Here is a 24,007-nt window from a genome sequence, read left to right on the forward strand (position 1 = left end):
AGCCTCAGCTGATGCAAAAGGCAGATTGTGTTGCTAAATTCCTAAATGTCTTCCAATTCTTCTGCTTGTTGCTCAGAATTGCCTAAAAATGCCTGGACCCGACCCATCGCTGCGCAGTCTTTGAATTTTGTGTTTTTCATGTAGTTTCTTGTCATGGTAGGCGCAGTCTTTGAATTTTGTGTTTTTCATGTAGTTTCTTGTCATGGTAGGGATAAAAAATGTAATAATTGATATAACACACTGCAAATTAAAAGTGTCTCGCAGAATTGATTTGCTTTGTCTTTTTTTGTGTGGAACTTGTGTGATAATTAAAAATCTCTGACCGATGAAAAGATATTTGTCTGCCTTCATGTTTCATTGCCCCCAAACTCTGCTCTCTGACGTTATGCAGTCTGTTTGCAGCTTGATAACAAGATCAGCAGTAACACTTTTTGGTTTCTTCTGTTTTGTGACGTTTTCCAAGTCTTTTCAAAAGGAATATTAATTATCTTGCTTTAAAAATATATTAATTCCCTAAGTAGTTAAAATGGAATTATGAAAATTTGTCAACATTAAAGAATACTTCACCCACAAAATATCAATTTGTATATCAGTTAGTCATGCAATGTTATCTGGAATTTGTGAAGAAAACTTTGTTTTTCTCACACGCCTCAACAGAAAACTGCAAACATATTGATTTATTGATTGACTGAGGTCCAAGTTTAACAGCAACAAAACTCTAAAAAAAAAAAAAACCTGTTTACAAATTTTCCACACAGGTCATGCAGTATAAGTCTCATTTGCCCAGTTGTTTGCTCAGTGCTTCCCAAACACATTGCCTTTCACTGAAAAAAAAAGTATTGGAGTCTGTCTTTGAAGAGAACATCGAGAAGTTTCACTTTCAGTTCAATTTTATGTATTGATATGTTAGTGAAAATGCAGGTATTTGGGAAGCACTGAGCATACGACTGGATAAATAAGACTTGGATGACATCAAAACAGATGTTTTGATATGGTTTTGATATAGTTTGGCTGTTGTTAAGCGTAGTCCCAAACCAATCAATAAAAAAATGTGTCCACCATTTTCCATGGAGGCACACGGGAAAAACAGTTTTCTTATGAGCTCAAGGTAAAACAGCACAGCAAACTGAATTACAACTGGTCATTTTGTGGTATTCTTTTAATGAGGCACATTAAACTATGATTACATGTTAACTGATTTAAACACAAAGTAAACAGCGCAGTACATTGTTAGGCTTAAACTAGCTGTCACTAACACACTGACAAAACCGTCTCTCACTCTTTAAAGGCAGGATTCTTGCCTTACGTCTTGTAGTCTCAGTTGTCACCCTTGGTTTCTTAGTTACCGTGAGGCCACCTGCTCTGCTCAGGTGTAATGTTAGAGAGAGTGTCAGGTAGACTAATGTGAGATCTGTCTGATTAACATCTGTTTGGAGGTCTGACTCAGGAAATGCGTTGCAAAGTCTGCTTTTTGCGTCACATCAGCCTTAAAGATTCACCATCTAACGAGGATGCCACTGGGGAAAAGGGTCCGCTCTTCTTCAGCTTCAGGGAGATTAGAAACACAACACGTGACCAGGTAACCTGCTGTTTTTGTTTCTCTCCTTACCAGCATTGCAAGCACAGTTTTTTTTGCGAGTATTGAGCCTATTAAATACAAGTTTTACTTCATTTTATGTTTGAATGTCTGATCAAAGGGTAATGGGACCATGGGTTTGAGGCCTTGCCTTGTGCCTGTCATGTTCAGAAAATGTTTACTGTTGTCATGGTGCTTGAGTTGCCATCTGTGGCAGCACTGAGCAGTTACCGTGTAATACAGGAAGTATGGTCACCTATAGCTTAGCATAACAAATGTCAAATAGATTCATGTGCAGTTTCACTTTTATTGCAAAAAGTTTGTAACAACAGTGTCTACCCTAAATCATGTACAGCAACAATTACAACCATCGCATATATTTTTAATTAGTGCCAAAGCAACATTTACCCATAATAACAAAGTGCACACATTTAATTAAAGCAACATTTCAAATCCTCCAGCATCCTCTCTGAACTGGGGCGTACAGGAGGCAGGACAACATGCACTTCTGGGCCAGGTTGTCAGGGTAAGAAAGTCACAGATGACGTCTCAGGACCAAGACAAGGGGGTGTCAGCGAGGACAGAAAAGAGCCGCCTGAATGGTTGGTTCGAGAGCTGCTGAGACAGAACAAGCGAAGACACAGTGTCACGCTTGGAGATGCAGCTCAAATCATGACACGACAACACCACAGTATTGACTCAGCTCGCACACTCTGCAGTCTCAAGGTACAGTTGTCAAATCATCTATCTGAAAGTGGAATCAGAGAAGTCAAGTGTGATCTATTTGAACCTTTCTCTGCATCTGAAAATGTGTTCTAAGCCTGGATTATTTCAGTATTTCCCAGTGAGTCTACTTTCAGAAAGTTGCTGCTTTTAGCCTCAAGGTGTCACCAGAGTGTTACATTGTCACACTCACCAGTTTACATGACTCTTTCCAAAGTGCTTAAACTCAACTTCAGCTGCAGTATATCTCACTCACAAGGTGAGCAGCAGAATGAATGTGAGGTAATGCCAAAAGTGCCATTTTAAATCAAGTTGATGATCAATTTACTCACAGCCTGACAGCGCATCGGGCAGGACAATCTCTCCCAGAGCCAGGGATGGCCATGCTTCAGGCCAAAGTAAAACAAACACAGTTGCCGAGCCAACTACTTAAAAGGACCCCAGTAAATTTAAATCCAAGCTTTCAAGCTGACAGGAATGATGGACTGATGTAGGAGGCTGGTGCAAAAGGCACACAGGCTGAAGTTTGTGGGTTTCACTTGCAGATGTCAGTCACACTCTCCTGCTTAATGTAATGAGCAATGTGCCATGACAGATTAGAAGGAACAGGCTCAGGAGTTCAAAGTTATGCAGTTCTAATAAAGGGATTTGGAAAGCAGTCGAGGTTATGTGAACACTTTCAGCACTTCCATCACTCTGACTGATAAAACAATTATCTCTGCAATTCAGGAGATACCGTGGGGAAACCTCAACTCTAGTTACATCCTTGAGGAATTAGGCTGTTTATCCCTGTTATTTATTAATGATAGATCAAAGAGTTTCATGGATCACGGATCCGTTGCTAGGAAACCGCCGCAAATTGAAGAGAGGCCATTAACACAGAGAGCACGGCCTGTCATCTGGCCTTGTGCAAGCATTGCAGAGACATAACATTGCCGGTGATGGCTTGCGGTGGCCTTTACAGATACTCATTAGTACTCAGAGGTGGAGCCTTAATCATGTGCGTTCATAATTACACAGTGTTAATGTCTCCTCTCCAAATTTGTATTTTTAGCACACAGACTTTATCAACTGCCTGGTGAGTGGATTTGAGTGGACTGGGGAAAAAGCATTTTTGTCAATTGAACTTTATTACTGGTTTTGTTGTGCATCCTGCTCTTTTTTTTAATATTCACAATCAGCCTGCTTTATAGTAATTGGCTCATATCATATTATAATGTCACAGTCTTTTCTTTCTCCAATAAGATTGATGAGACGATATCACTCGACAACCTCCAGAAATTAAAACTGGCATTTGAGGTATTGTAAAAACCGCATCTCTTGAAAACACACTGACAGTCTGGTGATTAATTTCGGAAAGATGTGACTGTATTTTTCTTTTTGAAGGAATTTGACGCGGGTGGCTTGAGATCCATTAATGCAAAGAACTTTGCACGTATTGTGAAGAAGTGTCTGGCTTTGCCCGAGACAGTAAGACAGTGTGTCATTTCTCGTTCTCTCTGATTCTCTCATCTCTGTGATCTCTGTGTCTCACTCTTTTGCAATAGAGGACAGGCCTCTGCAATTACCTGATTAATTTACAATAAGTGTCATTGTTCTTTATTCTTTTGTTCTTTGAATTTCACAGAGCAACGCGCAGATTCAAGGGTTATTTAAGAAGATTGATTATTCAGGCCAAGGGAGAATTTCATGGGTGAGATGAAATTCATATTTGTTTCTTATGGAGCATGCAGCATTTTTATTCAGGAGAATTGCCTTAGTTATGACACTTCTCATGCATGCAAACACCAGGAATCTGCAATAAAACAGTTACGCCACTAGGAAGTGACAGGTTTATTTTGGCAACTGTAATTCAGCTAGGATTTATGGAACAAGTGTGACTGGATCTCACCAATTATTTGGGTTAAATCAGCTTTTTTAGTGCCAAGTTGACTGTACAATAACACATTTGTCTTGTTCTGACTCAAAGGTGATGGTTTCCCACGTAAAACCTTACACTGAGTATTGACACTTGACGTAACTGTAAATATCTTTTCAGTGTGATTTTACAACTGTACTTATATATATGCATAGGTGGATTATGAGACAATAGGCTCTTGGGCACAGATATGCAAAGGGCCCCACCACCTTTCCTATGTAGGAGCAGGACACACAGACTTTGTGGTGCTTTCACTTCTCTTTCAAGTTTTTTGGGTCTCTTTGAGGTAATTTTGTGTGTTATTGAAGTAATTAATCTTTCTTGGTCATTTTGTTTCTCTTTTTAGTTATTTTGTGTTAAAATTTTGTGTCTTATTTAGGTAATTTGTTTTCTTTGAGATATTTTTGGTCTTTTTGTGTCTCTTTGTGGTTGTTTGAGTTAAATTGTTTTGCTCTTTGCTTTTCTTTTGCATCTCTTTGTGGTCATTTTGATCCCTTCACTGTCGGTATGTGTTCATTTGAGTGACATTTTACTAGTGAGGGCCAGGGGGCCCACTGAAACTTTGTGCCCCTTGGCCTGTGCCCAGTAGACCTGTTCAGTAATCCATCCATGTATACACACAGACAGAGTCTCCACTTGTGATGGTGAAGACATTTAGAGAATTATGGATAAAGTGATAACATAAAATTTCAATTTTATTTACTACGCTACTATTAATTTGGAAAGCATGATGTGACACATTTAATATTTTCTATCTCGCTATACACATGTAAAATGTATGAGGTTTTGGAAGAACTTGTGCTTTTTTCTGTCCCCCTACTTCAGATACACTTTTACACTTATAACCATGGCAACCATGGCGCCTAGAAACATGGGCTACAGACAACCTGAACATTAACAGTTCTAACACAGAGTAATTTGACACAGGGTGAGTTCTGCACACACGTGATGCAGGAGTACAAAGAGAAGCAGGAATCTGCGAAACGCAGTAAGCAGGTGGCTTTCATTCTGCCTGCCACCATGAAGCCGCTGTGTCACGGCATTCCCATCATCAACATCCACTCCACCAATGATGGCACCACCGTCACAGTGCGAGAAGACGGGGTTGTTTGCTGCTGGAGCCCTGAACTTAAACAGCTGAAGACCAAACACATGTTTGTATGTTTTAACTTTGGTACATTTACCTGAACTCTTCAAGGGAAATGTCTGAAGTCATTCTTTATCTTTTTTTTTTACTGTGAAGAAATCCCACAAAGAGACGAAAACCAATTTGTTAGTTTATCTTTCAACTCCCCTGTCTGTGGCACTGAACCCCAGGCCCAGTGTTTCTTTCTGCAGACATAACTCTTTTGAAAATGGCTCACGAATATGCATTTTCATTTTTAAGAAAGGATCAGTTATTTCCTAAAACAGCTGGGCACAGTGCCCATGTTCATCTTAATGAAGGAACACATCACCCAGTGTAACAATATGGCTTGTTAATGTGTTTTTAATAGTGTTTGGACAACAATGGAGGTCTATAGGTGAAATTAGATACAGTATATCATGCTGAGGCTACACAGAAAATACTTGTAAAGATCAATTCATTGTCAGTTTCCTTCTTTTCAGGGGTTTGTTGATGATACGGGAATAAAATGAATATCACCACACTTAGCCTTTAATATTATCCATATGTATAAAAGGCGTAACATGGTATTATGTCACTCCTCTGTGAGTGTAGAATAGCAAGGACAAAATATCATGAACGCTTTACAGTTTATTCAATAAAATATTACATTAGCAAGTCATACGCTGAATCTTCACAAGTATTTATATAGGGTCTATTCTATTGGATTGCATTAAATTACACAGCTACTTTGTCTACATCCTGTATTGAATTTTGTGGAAGTAAAAGTTTTTAACATTCATGGGCTCATTGTATTACAGAATGAAGGGCCTGCAAACAGGAAGTCAAAATGGGCAAGTGATTTTACCCTGATGACAGAGTTCAACAAGCTGATGGTCGGAACAGGGTAATGTGAGAAATGGTTTAATAAAACAACTTAAAGACCAAATTATTTATTGAGCACATTGATTACTCTTTTTAAGGTCCCAGACTGTTCTGGCTTTGTTTATTGTTCGTGTCGTCGTTATCTTGCAGGGACAGAGAGATCCAGCTTTATGAGCTCTCCACTCTGGAGCCTTATTGCCAGATCAATGCACTAGACACAGTGCCTTTGACATTAGACTGCGGGTGAGCAACAAAACTTCATGTTAACATATTCGCTAAATGTCACAATAAGTCACAATAATGCTTTGTGTTTTCCTTATAGCTTCACCAGCCCTGATAAATGTTGTATTCTGTACGGAGATGCTGAGGTCGGTCCTTTGGTTAAAACCTGATCCAATTCTCAAAAGGAAATTATTAATTATATTCAAGTTGATTAATACTGGCAGAGGTTATTTTCTGTGTTTGTGTTTCAGGGATGTGTGACTATCATTTTAATATCCTCTGCTGGAGATACCCTCAGGTAATTGTTCTATTCTAAAGACTTACAAGACACGTTCATTCTTATTTCGGTTGTTCAATTAACCATGCACACACTGTTATTCAATATTATTTGAACAGGGATTAGCAAAGCAGTTGGCAGAAGACAAGGTTGGAATTGTATGTTTCTGCAAACCACAGATACTTTACATTTGTATGTTATGTACGGACGGCACAGTGGTATGGTGGTTAGCACTGTCGCCTCACAGCAAGAGGGTTCCTGATTTGATCCCAGGAGGGAGCCCTTCTGCATGGGTTTACTCCGGCTTCCTCCCACAGTCCAAAGACTGCATGCATAGGTTGGGGATAGGTTAATTGGTGACTCTAAATTGTCCGTAGGTATGAAGGTGAGTGTGAATGGTTGTCTGTCTCTATGTTTTAGCCCTGTGATAGTCTGGCGACCTGTCCAGGGTGTACCCTGCCTCTCGCCCAAGCGGCTAGAAAATGGATGGATGGATGTTCTGTATGTGTCATATCAACATTTCAAAAGTGACATAGCTCTGATTGGTTCTTGTGGCTACCAAGCTGCAGACGACTGTTCAAGACCAACAAAATGGGTTGTTTGTTTAGTGAGACATTGCCAGTCATGATTGTACCAGCAAAAGCGGGTGTTTTAAGCCAAAACATGATCTTCTAACCATGCCTAAACATAACCTGACGTTAACCACTGTGTTGTTGAAACGTAAAGAAACATATCGGCGACATCATAATGTAAAATGCTCAGCCTTGTCTCCTAGATGTTATGTTGACATACAACTCATTTGAAACAGCAAATTCTTTTAAAGGTAACATACTTCTGAGAAAATAATGCTTTCTAGAAACATAATTAGGAAATATTGCTTATTAATGTATCTGGCAAGTCACAAAAATGTTGATAATTGACATATCAACAAAACGTTTGCTGTATCTCAGTTATCAGCTAAATATTCACTGACAACGTATCACAGTTGGTTTTGGCTAAAGTAGACAATCTTGCATACACTATCCACTCTCAGTGACTACAGCATTTTTTATTACCTTTATGATTAATATTTAAATGAAATTACAATCCTTTCCTACCATTAACCAAATACATTTGTTGCCTAAGACAACAGTCTTTGTTATTATGTTTTTCATTCAAATATAAAAGCAATCGCAACCTTTCCCTGACCTTAACCAAAGTGCTTTTGTTTCCTAAGTGTTAAACCTAAGACAGGAGTGTAAAGCAAACCCAAAGATCTGATGTCACTTTTTACACCCGCCATCCTCCCCAGCGACCTCCCTCTCTCCCTGGTGTTTCGTTACCTGAAGGAAACGTTGCCTCAGAACATAATCCAGGCAAATAATTATGTTGCCACATTAACATTACATTAACATAAAGAAAGCAGCTTAGTAACATATACAAATGTAATTTCTAGGAGAGGGTTGAAATATTACATATTCATGGTTTGCAAAAAGGACGCCCTAGCAAGGTATCATAATCACATTATAAAGGTATTACTAGCATATACAGTTTATACTATTTTCACAGTACATACATTTCCAGCAATGATCTGCCAGCTACTCAGACAGTGATAAAACTCAGCTGAGCCTGAGGGGGACATTAACCATTAACAGCCAATCGAATGTGTGTACTCTTTTGTTTCCCTCTCAGATCATGTTCTCGTCTGATTAAAAGGAATTTGTTCGTGAAAAACTGAATATTTCCTGTGAGTGAGATACATTTGCAGCGGGTTTTGTGATTCTTGAGAATAATAACACTTGGCTAATGAGTAAAAATTTGGGCAGCATGATGGCAGTCACGGCATAATTTTACAATAAATGCCAGACTCAGACTCAGAATAGCTTAATTAAATGTGTGGTTTGCCACTACTGTAAGTAGTTGAATGAGATTAAGTTTATGATTTCCTGTTTTTGATTTTCATCGTCATTTGTGATACGCATTTGTAGTGAAGCAAACTGTCTGATTCTCCTCACGTTTATGCAGTGTTATCTTCACTCACACTGAGAAGTAAAATGCCTGGTCTCCATTTCAGTAATTGGTGAATATTGTTAATGCTATTACTGAGAAAAGGTGTTTCACTCGATGACAGATCTGTAGCTGTTAAATTCAGGAGTTACTTTGATTTGATAAAATTGCGGCTGCTTCTGATTTCATCATTTTCCCACTCTATAAAGACACTCACAAAAATGATTGCGCACTGGTTCTAACAGCGAACAGAAAATACAGACTCTGTAAATAAATGTAAAAACAAGCTGGGCAGAGAGCCGTATTTGCACAGAAACTTCAAAAATGTGGTGGAAAATTATACCCTTGCTTTCTATAGGTTCCCCGCCAATCAAATAAATTACATGTATTTTACATAAGTGAGGCTGTTTCAGGCCCATTTCAACTTCTTTTTTTTTCAGATTATGGAATAAATTACCAAAGACTGAAAATATGCCCAGCATAGCAGTTGACAATGCGGTGCTTTCTCCGAATGTGACATTTGTTAGATGGAAGGTTCATCAGGACTGGATAACACAGGTGACATTTTATCTTCCCATGCATATGTACACTTCCCTAGCAAAGACATAAATCAGCCAGCTGACTATTTACAATATCTGCAGAAGCTGCTTAACAGTACATATTGTTCAATATGTATAGCAGTTTACTTACACTATGATCAAATAATCCTGTCTGAGAAACTCTTCTCTCTAACTTCAGGTGAAATACTTTAAGTCTTTTCAAGCTGTTGTCTCCTCATCAAATGAAGAATCTTCCTCCCTCGTTATAGGTAATTTGTTTTGCTTGTTTCTTTGGCTTTTTAAGTTTTCTGGCATATGTTCAGAGCCATCAGGATAATAACAAACAATCAAAAGACTTTCTTTATCGTGACTTAGACTTCAAAGACATACATATATCTGTCTATTCTTACACATGTATATTCTCTGTGACAGGTCTGTGACTTAAGATCAAGATAACAGAAAAGATGACAAATGCTGAAAATGCTGACAAAAATTATTAAGTCCTTTCACTCTACAGTGTGCAGTAATTAAACTCGGTGTTGAACATTAGGCAGCCTGGTAGCAGAGCTGTGAGGGATGACTCATGATGACTCATCTATCACAAATTCACCAATCAATGCCAGCATGCGTGTGTGTGTGTGTGTCTGTGTGTCTGCGTGCGTGTGCTTGTGATCGGCCATGTCCACTTGCCACTTGGTCATTTATTCTGATAATGGCTTACCCTTGCTCCACAAAGCATGTTTGATTGATGCTCATACACACAGCTCAGTAATGTAATGCTTTTTTTCCTTCTTCTTCGTGAGGCTGTGTGCTGCCGTTAACGGATGCTGAGCAGCAGTTGAATGAGATCAGAGAGGCCTGCTACGAAGGGAAAACCAAGAAGATCCATCTGAGCTGGACCCCACAGCTCCGGGCATCATGTGACCAGACAGTTTTCAGCATCTACAAAGGTGTCAAGACCTTTGACCTTTGTCAGAAGCACAGTCTGATGATCACTGGAGGCATGGACAGACTGATACGCATGTGGAACCCACATTTTTCTGGGTGAGAAACCGCACCTCAGTGGGATTTCTTTGGAACAATTAACGTTAATTTAAAATGCCACATCCTCTTGTGTCTGTTTTGCCTTTTAGGAAACCAACTGGTATTTTGAAAGGCCACTCTGCTCCCATCGTCTACCTCCGCATCCTCTCAGAGGACAGTCAGATCTTCTCTGTCTCTGTAGACAGCACTGTGAAAGTAATCCATGACTCAGTTTTGATGTTTTACTTTTGATTTTTTAATGTTCTAAATTATCCAAATGTCCAATATACTGTATATGCATAAACCACTGCAAACATTTCACCAGCAGTGGTGGAAAGTACTTAAGCCAAGGCCGTAGCCATGCGGTCAACAAATCTGCCCCCACGCTATGCCTATGAATGTCGTTATTAATTGTCAATCCACACAATCCAACAATTAATTGGCATATTACACACATGTACACACAACACAAGCATGCAGACAAGGGGTAGTGTTAATATAAGATGAAAGCTAATACTACTTACATAAATTGTACATGCAGAGCAACATAAGTGATTGGCACCTTACTCAGACTTCATAGAGGCTTTCTGACAAAAATAATGTAATAATGGCTTTCATGTTCATTGAATACACTTGTGAGTTGTGTTTTGCTGGGGTACGGCAGCACCACTTGGACAGACCACATGCAGAACTGTAGTACAACAGTTAGGAATATTAATAATAATAATGGCTATTTGTTAACTTTATTCATGATTATGTTTACATTTGCTAATGATTATTTTGGACAGTGGTGCTTGGTTGCCTGCTGTAGAGTAGCTTTTTTATCTTATTTATATTTTTTCTCAGAACTGTAGAGACATTTTTAGCATATTTGAATATTTGGGTGGATGATCAATGTTTCTGTACTTTTAGTTAAAAAAAAAAGAAAGAAAAGAAAAACTTAAAATCCAGGACTTAAACAGGTAAATGAGGATTTTTTAGTTTGGGATTTTACTTAAGTGAATCATGTAAATATTTCTTCCATGGCTGTTCACTGTTCATTTCAGATTTGGGATATTCAAGATCAGTGTTGCCTGTTTACAGCAGACCCCAAAGCCAGCGGGATTCACGGTGACATATCTGCATGCTCGTATTCCTCTGCTCTGAAATCCCTGCACATAGCAGCAGACTGTATGGCTGTGCTCTCCCTGAAGATAAGGTTGGCTGTGATGCCTTTGTGCTTTATTCATCACAGAATCCAATGTACTCTGAAGATATTTTGAAAATATTTCTCTTCTGAACTAATTTAAGGATGATGGTTTGTGAAATTCAAAAAAAAAAAAAAAAAAAAAAAAAAGACAGCTGAGGCTTTTGAAGTTCTCGTTTTTAGGGATTAACATCTCACTTTCACCAGTTTTTTTTTCTTCACGGATGACTGCAGCACCTTAATATTCATCTCCCTTTTATTCATTTGATTATCTTTTACTTCTGTAAGGCCACGGCTTCACAGGCGTCTGAATGTCTCACATAATGAGCCCGTAATGTGCTGCGGCTACAGTGAGGAGTTTCGTCAAGTTGTCAGCTGCACTGAGGGATCTGTGAGTAAATTAGTACATCACAGACTCAGGTGACCCGACTTCACATTTCCACTGAAAAATTAATCCAGTCTGTGTTGAAACAGGATCATATCTATTTGAAGCGTACAATAATTATATAAAATGTACGGGTTTCAGGTGGTGAAGGTCTGGGACTTTGACACTGGGCATCAGGTTTTTGAGTTTGGTGGCACAAATGACCTGTCTGCCATCACCTGCATGACTTTTGACCCTAAAGGGAGGAGGTACAGTGCATGAAACAGCCTGTGAAATGTTTCATATAATATATTTAGCCATTACTTCATTACACTATTTGTCTTTGTGTTTGCAGACTCGTCACAGGAGGAAGAGACGGTTGTTTAAAGATCTGGAACTTCAACAATGGGAAGTGCCTAAAGACTCTCAAGAGGGGTAAGTATTGTAATGTTTTTACTTCCTCAAAACAGAAAGTTAGAAATACTATATTATCCATTAATTATGAAAAATCACTTTCAATTCTCCCTGTAGATGGTGTACGTAACGAAGTGTGTGACTGCATCTTTCTTCAAGTTCACAGGAACCTGTGAGTACTGACGTGATATTTGGCAAGTGTTCTTGGCTCAATATGAATTCTAATCCGTGTTGAGCTTATGCAATTTTATGTTTGAAGCTATGTGATGTCTGTCGGCCGGGATCGGAAGATTGACATTTACTCAGTGAGTACAAAAGACATGAGTTCTCGGTATTATTTGTCAGTTGTGTTACAGAAATCCCATTCCAATTATTTCTCCAATTCCTTCATTCCTCCACCGCCTTGCATCCCATTTGCATTTGTTTACATTGTCATTACCAGCTGAACTCCATTCTGAAACAGCGAAAAAAGAAATAATATGATAGTTCATGCTGCATATAGCCTGTTTTGAATTTCATCATAAAACCAGAAAGAAGTGTGCGCATTTATTGCTGCATGGCATAGGACACTGTCTGGTTAATAAGAATGGTAATGTGCCAATAGGATGTTCCACAAGCTATTTTATTCTGATCCAAATGTAATAATAATGAGATATAGAATGCTGACCGACTGTGCGTCTGTATTTTTTTCAGGACGTACCTGAGGACCTTCATCATGTCCAGAGGCCACAGCGTTCGTGGCAGGATGATCTGGTGATTAATGAACAGGAAATTACTTTTACGATAACTTTGAGAAAAGATGTTAAGGCATGACCGAATATAGTTCAAGGGGCTCCAACTAAGATTTAGTATTCCCCCTGTGGCATTCGTTTTAGGCAGACTAGATGAAAGCGGTAGAAACATTAGATCCAATCATTATTCGTCCATGCCTAAAAAGCACAGCTATCTGTGCTGAAAGTGACAACAGGACAAATTGGCTGTTTTTGTTGAGAACTGAAAGCACGATCAAAAACACATCAAGCAAAAGCACAGTGTGTGCCAGGTCTGTAGTTATTCAATTAGCACATTACTCATCTTCTTAAAATCCTCATAGCATTGTTATTTTGTTGTTTCAGTGTGTCTTTATTTAAAAAATATCAAAAGAAATCCCGTGTAATGAAGTATATTGCACAGTTTGGAGGTACTTACTTGAGTACCATTGTATGTTTCTTTATACTTCTACTTCACTACGTTTCAGAGACAAATACTGAACTTTGTACTGTAGAACAAAGCCTCCCTCCGCCATTATGGGTGACAGCCATGGCTACAAAGAATCTGATGAAGATTTACATCCAAATCTAAAATATGATGCATTGTATTTATTTAAATCAGCCAGTGGTATGTAAGATAGATAAATTGCCTGCACAATGACTGCACTATACCATTAAAATGCTGTTTATACACTAACTTATCATTACCCATCATAAAGCTGATATAGTAGCAGTACATGGCCAGTTCTGTCCATGCTCTGTCCTAGTCACTGGTGCGCCTTCAGGTCTATGGAGATAAAGCTTCCCTGCTGGTTCTGTGTTCATATTATACAGACACATGGAGGACACTGTAGTCTTTGGTCCTAAGAGTCGTTTTTGCTGACTGGCTGGAAAGCTCAGAGAGAGAGAGCTGGGTAACAAAGCCTCCCTGATCTCTGCCCTATTGTGCAGCATCGCCTGCAGGAACTTTATTTAACTCAAGCAGCAAGTTACCCCATCCTCCCCGACTTGCCTTTATTCTCACTCTTTCCTTTTCCCGTTTCTCTCCATTTTTGACAATTTCTATTACACATTTTGTTTTTGTTTCTTGCCATCTTCCTTTACCCAATATTGTATATATAGTAATGCATATAGTGTAATATATGATTTTTAAGTTTCCCCCCCATACACATCAGTGTTGATGTCCTCACATCACATAGCTTCTCTTTGTGTCTAAGTCCCAGTGCAGCCAAGCTTTGACCTGTCAGTACACCTGTCGTTTATGACAGGCTCTGCTCCAGAGAGACTGAGCTCTCACTGAAATGTAAGGATGCTTTTATCACTGACTCAGTTCAGAACACAAGGTGTGCACCAAATGCCCTACGCACTCCCACCACAATGTCTTATAGGGTTACCTCAATATTTTATCTCCTCTAGTTTTTTCTTGTGCATAAAATGCTACCAAGATTAGTTTTAGAACAGAAGTTTAGGCAAAAGATTATTGTGTATTAAAAAAGAAAAACATCTATTTTCAGAAAAATCACCTTTGATCATCATCTAAAATTTCACTATATTGGGTTACACTTTACTTGAAGGTATCTACATAAGAGTGACATGACACTGTCATAACTATGACATGACACTGTCATGAACCTGTCATGAACATTATGTACATGTCATAAACGTTTATGACTGCTGCCATTAAGTGTCATTCGGTTTTTGTAATGACAAGTTGACATTGTTTGGGTTGCCTTTATTATGACAACTTGACATTAATCAAAGTGACATTACCAGAAGTTGTCTTTGTCATGACAAGTTGACATTGAATTTGTTTGGGATGTCCTTATAATGACAACCTGACATTAACCAGGATGGTTTTATATTTGTTGAGTTGGGGAAGTTAATTTAATTAACCTCTGCAGATGATTTGGCTCCCAGATAGATGTAAGATGTATTATCAGTTCCCAGTAATATCCCACAATAGGTTACAATTCCTTTATCTGATGGGACCTGTATAAAGTGGTCAGGTTACCTCTGACGGCAGGGTTCTTTCTATATAAGAGCTGTAGGAGGGAAAATAGATTCTCAGTAATGGTGTATGATTCATTGTAGGGGGTAACGCTGAGTCCTCTTCCATCTCTTTCATTATGGCTGGTGGCCCATTAACAGAGCAGTAGGAATGCATTATAGAGGCCAGTAAGAAAAGTGACCCCTCTGATTATCTACAGAGCTCCCTGTTGAAATTGTTTTTCTTTAATGGCCTGCGGGAGGAAGATCAATGGGTTGCATATATATTGGTCTCTTCCCCTTATCCTCTGAGCCAGGGGTTTACTGTGGATTTTTCTGTTACTCCAGATGGTCAGCGTTGTGTTGCATCTCATTTATATTTTAAAACATGGCCCAGTTCAGCTAAATATTTCGCTTGGGCTTGGAATATAACTCACAGCAAGTTCACTTATCAGTGCCTAAGTCAAAAATGCCATCTGCTTTTCCTGATTTGTGGACAGTTACTTGTTGGCAGTACCGCTCCAAGCAAAGATATTTCTGTTGAGTTCAGTGAAAGAAAGCGAGAAGCACATAAAGTACAAGATGAGTCACTTTGTATCAGTGTGAAGTACAGTGGCAGTAATGTTTGACTTTTCTGCTCGCTCATGGGTTTGACATCAAGTCAGCCGTTGATCTAAAATGTGTGACACATTTGGCCGGAGCACTGTTAGAAAAAGCAAGACTTAAGTGAAATCTCTGACATTCATACACGGCTCAAAATGAGTCGAAACATTTTTCACTCACGATTTCTCTCAGCTGCAGGACGCTTTTAAGTTTTTGGTGAACAGTGTGGGGACCTTTTACCTCACCTCACTTTGCCTGTGAGGGATTCAAACATTACTAGTTAAACATATGGGGAAAAGGGCTTATTCCCTGTCTTTAAATGAGAAGACTGATATCATTCTCCACGAGGACAGTATCCTCACATTTAACTTTTGGCAAGAATGTGAAAAAGATGTTTTCCCAACATGTTCCCAAGAACTAGGCTATTCCTCTAAGGTTGTTTATGGTCTGTACCATTAATTTCATACCAGGCTTTATCTATCAGAAAATACCATTTGATTTTAAAACTTTGCACATTTCTTGCCAGTCTAAGAGATAAACTTAAAAGCTTCAACACATTTCCACATGCTGAAGTGATAGGAAATACATTACACTTTATCTTTTTAGGTGCAAACAAAGACAGGAATCTTTCATAGCTTTGAAACTAATGGAAATAAACCGTGTGGCTGAACTTTTGAACTTTTCAATCCTGCATTTCTTTAGTGAGACTCACTTTGTCTTTCTCCAGAAAAATGGCCATAAGGAGGACATCCTTTGCGTGGTGCAATGTCCCCCATCTCTTCTAGCCACCAGCAGCTATGATGGAGAGATTATAGTGTGGAACGTGGTTTCTGGATGTATACGGTGTCGATTTGTCAGCCCTCTTCTGCCTGAACATCAAAATGTTGAAGGTGATTTTGGAGCAATGTGAATGACCAATATATCCATGTGTGTATGTGATCAGAAAATTGCACTTATGTGATTTTTTGTTTCTGTCACGCAGGACTGGATACAAGCGTTCCAAGCATCATTTTTCTTAAGAACTCCAAGTTACAGCAGTTTTGCTCGGCTACAGCTTTGCTGTCGTCTGGAGCAATGGGTCAGTGTTATGAACAGCACTCATTACAGCGCATGATTGCATTTTACAGCGTTTCAGTGTGTTTCAACACACTGTTAATTAGGTGTTCTTTTTCTTTTAAAGGCTGTTTAAATCTCTGGAATGTGCTCAGTGGAGGAAAATTTGTGGGCAGCTTCAAAGCTGTAAGATATTTAACTCAACAACATTTCAAAGTTTCACTTTTGGATGTCAAGCGATAGGACTCCAGTTTCACTTTTCCCTCTTACCCTTAAAATTGCTGACATGGTGCACTGTTTCTTTGCTTAGTTCTAGGTTTTTTGAACAACTAGCAGGTACCTTCCTTGCAGCTACATAATGCAAAGCAGGGACTCTTGATATTGGGAGGTGGGTGAACATGGGGGCATGAAGCTGAAATAATACATGTGCCTATGAAACCCTCCTAAAGAAAGCAGAACATTGTGTTTTGAAGCTATTAAACATAAGAATGTTAAATGTTAAAAAAAAACAAGATCATTTTTGATTTGCTATAATTCCCCATTTATGTTTGTTACCTAGCAACAATGGCCCCTAACAATTTTTTATCTTCATGTACTGTGTTTCTTCATAATCAGTTTCTACAATTTGTTGCCGGGGACATTTTGTATTATATTATATATCAGATTATTTTGAGAGGACTATTATCTGGGGGGGATGTATTAAGTCTGCCTGCAGGGAAGGTACATTTAGTCAGCCAAATAATGAATATGAATAGAGTGATGTCCCTGCTATGACTGAAAAGCCCTCATGAAAGTGCTACTCAGTTTTTATTTCCCTGTTTCAGTCTAGATTCCAACAAAAGATTACAAAACTGGCTAAAACAGAAAAGGACACGTTGCTGTACGCTGCAGACCGAATTGGTTATATCTATGTGTACAACATGGAGAAGTTCACCCCAGAGCAGAAATCACTTAGAGGTTAGCTGCGTTTATTCTTTCTACTGACTCTGATTACAGTGAAATATAAAGAGGTACTGTCTATCAGAACATTCAAAATCAAGTTTGTGAGTGTTCCTGTTTGTTTTTTTCACATTCATTCAGCTGAAAACTACTGGCGTGCCCACACCGGCAGAATTACTGGGTATGTAAAATACATAACAGGTTTTTATCATGGTTGGTCACAAATTCATCTTGTCTTAAAGGTCAAGTATGTAGGAATTTGGGGGATATGTTGGCAGAAATATAATATAAGTATGTTTTCATTAGTGTATACTAAGAATTGGCGTGTTCGTTACCTTGGAATGAGCCATTTATATGTACATAAAGAGCGGGTCCTCACCCATGGAGTCCGCCATGTGTCTACAGTTGCCCAGAACGGACAAACCAAACACTGGCTCTAGATAGTGTCAATCTCGTTTTAATGTTGGCCACTGTAGTTTGCAACCCCTCCACAATGGAGCAAGAGGCCTCTGCAGATAATTCGAAAAAACCTCCTGAACAATGAATGCTGAAGGAATTCTATGCAGGAGTTCATGCTTGGCACATGTCAGCTGGTTGCAATCTGCAAGTCTTACTACTTGATACCACTAAATCCTATAAATCCTACACACTGCTCCTTTACATTTAAAATGTGTGGGTAACTGCTGTCATACAGCAATTAGACTTTGGGTTGTGTTCTTAACTTTTAGCTGGTTGTATACTTAAAAGTCCCCGTGGGTACTTGCTTAGTGGAACCAATCATTTTTAGTCTGGAGATGCGTGGCAGCAGGAGCAGCATAACTTCCCTCTGCAGCAGTAGACAAAGTATAGAGAAACAGTGTGGGAAGGTCTTAAACAGACGATCAGTATAGGTGAGATGCTGCCCGGGGTGCATCTGCCATCAGACGCACCAACAGAGTGGATGATTTAGAGTGTTCTGCCAGAAATGCCTTCTCTCATTTCATCTTGTGTCTCTTTATTCTGGTCCAGCCTGCAGATTGTTGACAATGATCAAGTAGTGCTTACCTCATCCACTGACTACACTGTGCGCCTTTGGAGTGCACATGGAGAATTCATAGGTGGGTGTCATTTTGCATCTGTCAATCCGCTCTTTCTAGTCCTTATTAATGCTCATGCAAAGAACATTAATCTTGAGCACAGTGCAGTGCTTAAGGTAGAGATGCTGTTACTGGTGGGCGTGTTCATTTCAGTGTGACGGTGGTTGAATTAACCCACCAATGGGCCTGGGGTGAAAATGAGCGGGTGGGTTCTTTTGAGGGTACCCCCACCTCCCACTTTCTGTGCATTCTGTGTGTGTGCTGTCACCTTCAAGTACCCATCAAGTACTGTGCACACAGAAAAACTACATGGCAGCTTAATTATGTTTTGCCTAGAGAGCCGGTAAACAACCACTTCTCCTACGCTTCTACCCCTGGCTCCAGGTTTAGAGTGTGTCAGTTACATTTTGGTAATAACCCAAATAAGTTTAGGAACATGCACCATGTAAGCACATTATTACTTACATAAATAAAGATAATAAAACTACATTTTAAGTTAAGTCATTTAGTCAGGTGTTGAGGCAGGATCTACCTAAATGCCATGACACTGCAAAGAACAAATATACGTTTAAAATAATTACTACAAACCAGATGACACAGTGAACTGAGAGCTGCAGCCTTTAAAGCTGTATAGCTGTAATAGCTTTAGAGATGCTGGCAGGTTAATTTAGTTACATTTGGACAGAGCCAGGCCAGCTGTTTCCACCTGCCTCCAGTCTTTGTACCAAGCTGAGCTAACTGGCTGTTGCTTCATATGTAATTAACATTCTATAGAGAGCAGAGTACTGTCTGATTTTCAAGACCTGCCCCTGAACTGGAACCTCTACGTGCAGTAAGCCAGCCACCCAAGCCACCTGCACATATGACCAATTTGTTCTGCAACCAGACCCAACCCACAAACACTAATTCTGCGGGCCCCAACCAAGACGCAAATACTATAAAAACCATGCACTGTTCAAATAATTAGGTTATGTGGCACTTTTATACTGATCATTTTGGGCCATTTTATACATATGTGAAACTAAGATCATATTTTTTAAAACTAAGGTAATGCAGTAAATACGATTTAAATGAGTATTTTCGGTTTATTCTCATGATATTGAGCAGCACGTTTCCACAGTTAATGTGCCTGTAAGTAATATACCTGATCGAAGTGACTCTCAGATTCCAGTTGGCAGAGAAGATAGTACTGATGCACAAAGTCAGTGGTCTGAAGATTAGAACATTAGATTAATTTATTATTATCCTATATATTGTCCAACACCTGTGATTCAACATGCATGTTCACCTAGAACTAAACTACGTAAAAGACTAAATACCATCCCTGTAACAACTTTTTTCCCGCGGATACCTTGTTGGTAGTCCAACCTTGACGTTGTTCGACTGCAACTCTCACTGAATCTTTGCAGTGTTTCTCAAAACGCTATTAAACAGCCAAGGGGTGAGTGTGATCCCACTTTGAGCCATCCATCTACTGAAAATCTGCAGCCCTAGCTTCTACAAGATAACTGGGCAGAAAGCAGATTCATTTGAATATGTGTATAACATCATTTTCATTTGAAGGGTATTGCTAAAATAAGGGGTTTTTCATATGAAGTTAATCATCATCCATTTTTCCATTGAAAGAGAGTAGACAGGAACAATTAAAGTAAATAATACTTTGATATTTCTGCATGTCGTCTGAAGAAAAAAAAATGCCATTACTCATAATTTGGCATTTATCTTTCAAACTGAATCATAACACTTTGGAAATAAAGATTCAGTGTTCCTGTGGCTCTGTGTGAGGTGTGCTGCACAGCAGGGTGTTGCCGAGAAATGATTTCAAATAGATTTAGACATTGTGACATTTTAAGAAGCCACAGTTTTGACTCTGTCACATTCCTTCAGCACCATGCCGTGCAATTTGGAGAAACACTGAAATGGAAAATTCTAGTGTTTGTCTACAGGGACCTTTGGGCAGCCTCAGAGCTGGAGCGTCCACATCTCCTCTTCGTGGAAACATCCTGCTGTCCCCTATGAGATTTTGATTGATCCTGTGAGTATGCCCGATCATGAAATGCTGAACCTAAAACCACGTCTTTCTGATGCCATCAATCCTGACAAGACTCAAGCTCATAGAGGTGAACTAAAGGTGAGCTGCATTACTTCACTAATGACTGTCTGGGCTGTGTAAGCCATGTGGGTCTCTTTGTCTCTCTCCCCTCCAAATATTGAACTGAACTGAACTTTGCCTGCTCCTCTTGCGGCATAATTGCAGTCAGAGACACACAGTAAGCTGAAACTTCCCCCAACATCCATCAGTGACACAGCCACTGAGGAAGATTAAAAGCACGTTTTACCCAGAGGAACACAAAACTGGGTGAGTTATTACCATTACAACAGCAAAGACTACTGTACACATGCCATGCAAGTCTTACACCAGAATCGGTTTAAAAAGTGACGGATTTATATTTAGAGTGAGTGTGTCTTCTTCTGCATTTCAGGCTCTGTCATGAGACTGTCAGGCACACTAACAAGCTATCAAAGCACTGCATGCTGAAAGGCCTTAATACTGTGGAGCCACCCGTGTAAGACCTGACCTCTCATAAGCTGCACTGAGGAACTGGAGTCAACTGAAGAACATGAATCTGTATTGATCATAACTGGGAAACTGGGTCATTGCAGCATCCAATATTATAAAGACACAGCAACGAAAATTCTAAAGGAATGAAATAATAGTGAGAATAAGGGCTATATGTAATCATACCCAATAAGCTTTTGCAACAACAGATCATGTGATATAACACAATGGATTAAATAAATCTGTGAAAACCACAGAGTGTATAATATAATGTAGCTTCCATGGTGCCACCCATTGGTTTGCAGACCCCCGTTTTTAAGCATGAGCCCCCACACTGTCTGATCAAGGTTGGAATATTGTGACGCTATACTGCTTCGCCATTCTGCATATAAGGTATGATCAGGGACTGGGGGGACAGAGTTGTCTTGCCTTTAATCTACCACGGAATGTTGTAACAGCGCTAAAACGGTGTCTGCAGCTAATAGCAGTTAGTGGCTAACTGAAAGAAGAACAGTGACTGAAAATGTCCACAACTTAGTAAAAACAATGAGGTCTGGGGGCTCCTTATCGTCCAACCAGAAGACGAGATCAGCTGCCATACAACATGGATGGTAAATGACTGTTTTTTACATGTTAACACCATTGTTATTGTTTATAAAGCGCTGCTGACATGTTTGTTACATGTCACACTAGAGGCTGACACTGTTGTGTTAAATGTCAACCCTCTTTTGGTTCTGCGATGCCGTGATGCTATTTGAAATCACACACTGGAGCGGAATGATACCGCCGTTGTTTGGCTCTGTGTAAAAATGCAAAGAAGGGATAAAGAAGGGACTTAGTAGCGGCCCTGTAGCGTGATCTCTGTGTAAAAAGGGGTATGGATGGGGCGTCGGTGGCTTAGTGGTAGAGCAGGCGCCCCATGTACAAGGCTGTTGCCGCAGCGGCCCGGGTTCGACTCCAGCCTGTGGCCCTTTGCTGCATGTCACTCCCTCTCTCTCTCCCCCTTTCACACTTGTCTGTTCTGTCAAATAAAGGCTAAAAATACCCCCCAAAAATATCTTAAAATAAAAAAAAAAGGGGTATGGATGCATGAAAGAAAATGGATGCAGTGTTAGAGGTGGGACCCCATTCATTCCCATGAAAGTTATCCAGTAGCACAAGAAGCTTCAACTTCTTGGGTGGGAAATTACCCAGATCTTCTGCATTGTTGGGAGCATGAAGCAAACACACCAGAGACTTTGCCAGTTAAGCAGCAAACATCCAGTTAAGCCCTGCGCTAACTTGAATAGGGATAAAATTATTCAATCATGCAGCTCTTCTAGATCAAGCATTTACCTCTGGGGCTCAAATTTGAAGCCAGCGCAAGAGTGTCAAAAACTGCAGTTCCTCTAATGGCCACTTGAGGCTGGCTCCAGAAACCAATCGATCCCCTGTAGACCAACTTTACAGCAAAAACAAACTGTTTACAGCCTGATACAAAAAGCAGTTTTGGGTTGGATCCACCCCTCGCTCATCCACAGCTCCACCTTCTCGTCCACATATGGTCACCTCTGACTCTAGAAAACCAAGATGGCAACAGCTGAGATGCTGAAGGAAAAAGAAAACATATTCTTTCTAGTTTGCATAATACACTTCTTTAACTTCAAGGTATGATGCATTATCCATTTACTAAGTGTATTACCTTGGATCTTGTGAAGGTGCTCTAGAAAATGTATTATGAATAAAAGCCTGCATAATTTCAAATTTGTCATCCTTTCCTCAACTTAAACATGCTAAAAATTGCAGTTTTATAACACCTTTGTTTTAAGTGTTCTCTATCTGCTATATAACATTCAAGAAGCAATAGATCTGTCTGAGACTAGAGTTTGCTCTTTCAAACACCACCCAATTAAGGTGCTGTAGGGACAGAGTATCTTATGGTGACTAATCAGAGTGTATACTACATAGTAGGGGCAGTAATATTTTATTAAACAAGGCTTTTGCTGTGCATTTTATGTGTAAGGTTGACAGTGAGCCATAATGCAGACACAGTCATGTTTGTTTAAGCAAAATAAACTGACATGAATAACAAAATGTACCTCAATTTTCTGTGATGAGGTGTATTGTGCAGTGTGTGCATATAACTGCATTTTGTTGTATGATTTTATGTGGGCGTGCAATTTAATATTTACATACAATAATTTCAAGAGTGTCCCGAGGGAGGTTATACACACCACATTTATTTTTTGATTACAGTAACCATTAGCATTACCCTATAACCTAATTACCCACACAGATTCAAAGAAGTGGGAGCTCTGAATTATTCAGAAATGCTCAGGGAATATGAACACCTACAGAGGCAAAGAGAGAACCTTAATTTTGAAAAAGGAGGACAAAAACATTCTGGGTGGGAAACATCTTAATTATAGGTCACAGTGATCCACAAATCCATGTGTTTTAGCTACACCCAGGCTATAAAAGTAGTGTGAAAACCTACTGTAGGGCACTAAAATATGCTCTTAATTAAAATACTATTTATATAATTTTATGCAGATTACTAAAACTGAAGGCCATGTTCACCTCTTATGGAACTACAGAGCCGAAGCTTTCATCAGACAAAACATGTAGCTTCTTCAGTGACAGCAAACTGCAGACATTTCTCTTCTTTTGCCAGCAGTCATGAACCAGAAAATCTGACTGTGTTTCTGTAAAATCAAGTAACCGTCACTGTCCACAAATGTGCCCTTTCATTTACTGTCACTGGAGAAAAAAAAAATCCAGGGTGACGCTGTCTTGATTTTTTTGTTTCTAGCTGTGGGAGAGACTTGTTCATCGTCACAAATC

The 24,007-nt window shown here is 39.4% G+C and overlaps 1 protein-coding gene across 1 annotated transcript; it reads left to right on the forward strand.

The window, feature by feature from the left end:
• The first annotated feature begins 1,511 nt into the window (after positions 1–1,511).
• Positions 1,512–22,313, forward strand: wdr95 (WD40 repeat domain 95). Its single transcript, XM_050071607.1, has 31 exons — positions 1,512–1,579; positions 2,038–2,302; positions 3,354–3,377; positions 3,545–3,598; positions 3,686–3,769; positions 3,927–3,992; positions 5,145–5,375; positions 6,144–6,229; positions 6,358–6,450; positions 6,530–6,575; positions 6,681–6,727; positions 9,133–9,250; positions 9,431–9,500; positions 10,035–10,275; positions 10,365–10,470; positions 11,301–11,452; positions 11,729–11,831; positions 11,967–12,073; positions 12,160–12,239; positions 12,336–12,390; positions 12,478–12,523; positions 12,912–12,971; positions 16,284–16,446; positions 16,539–16,634; positions 16,737–16,795; positions 17,434–17,566; positions 17,690–17,729; positions 18,557–18,645; positions 20,571–20,755; positions 20,882–20,983; positions 21,108–22,313. Exons 1-30 carry the CDS (start codon positions 1,512–1,514, stop codon positions 20,948–20,950), a joined length of 3,036 nt encoding a protein of 1,011 aa, XP_049927564.1. The 3' UTR covers positions 20,951–20,983; positions 21,108–22,313.
• Positions 22,314–24,007: the final 1,694 nt, after the last annotated feature.

This window comes from Epinephelus moara, chromosome 2 (assembly GCF_006386435.1).
Source record: "Epinephelus moara isolate mb chromosome 2, YSFRI_EMoa_1.0, whole genome shotgun sequence".
Classification (NCBI taxonomy): Eukaryota; Metazoa; Chordata; class Actinopteri; order Perciformes; family Serranidae; genus Epinephelus; species Epinephelus moara.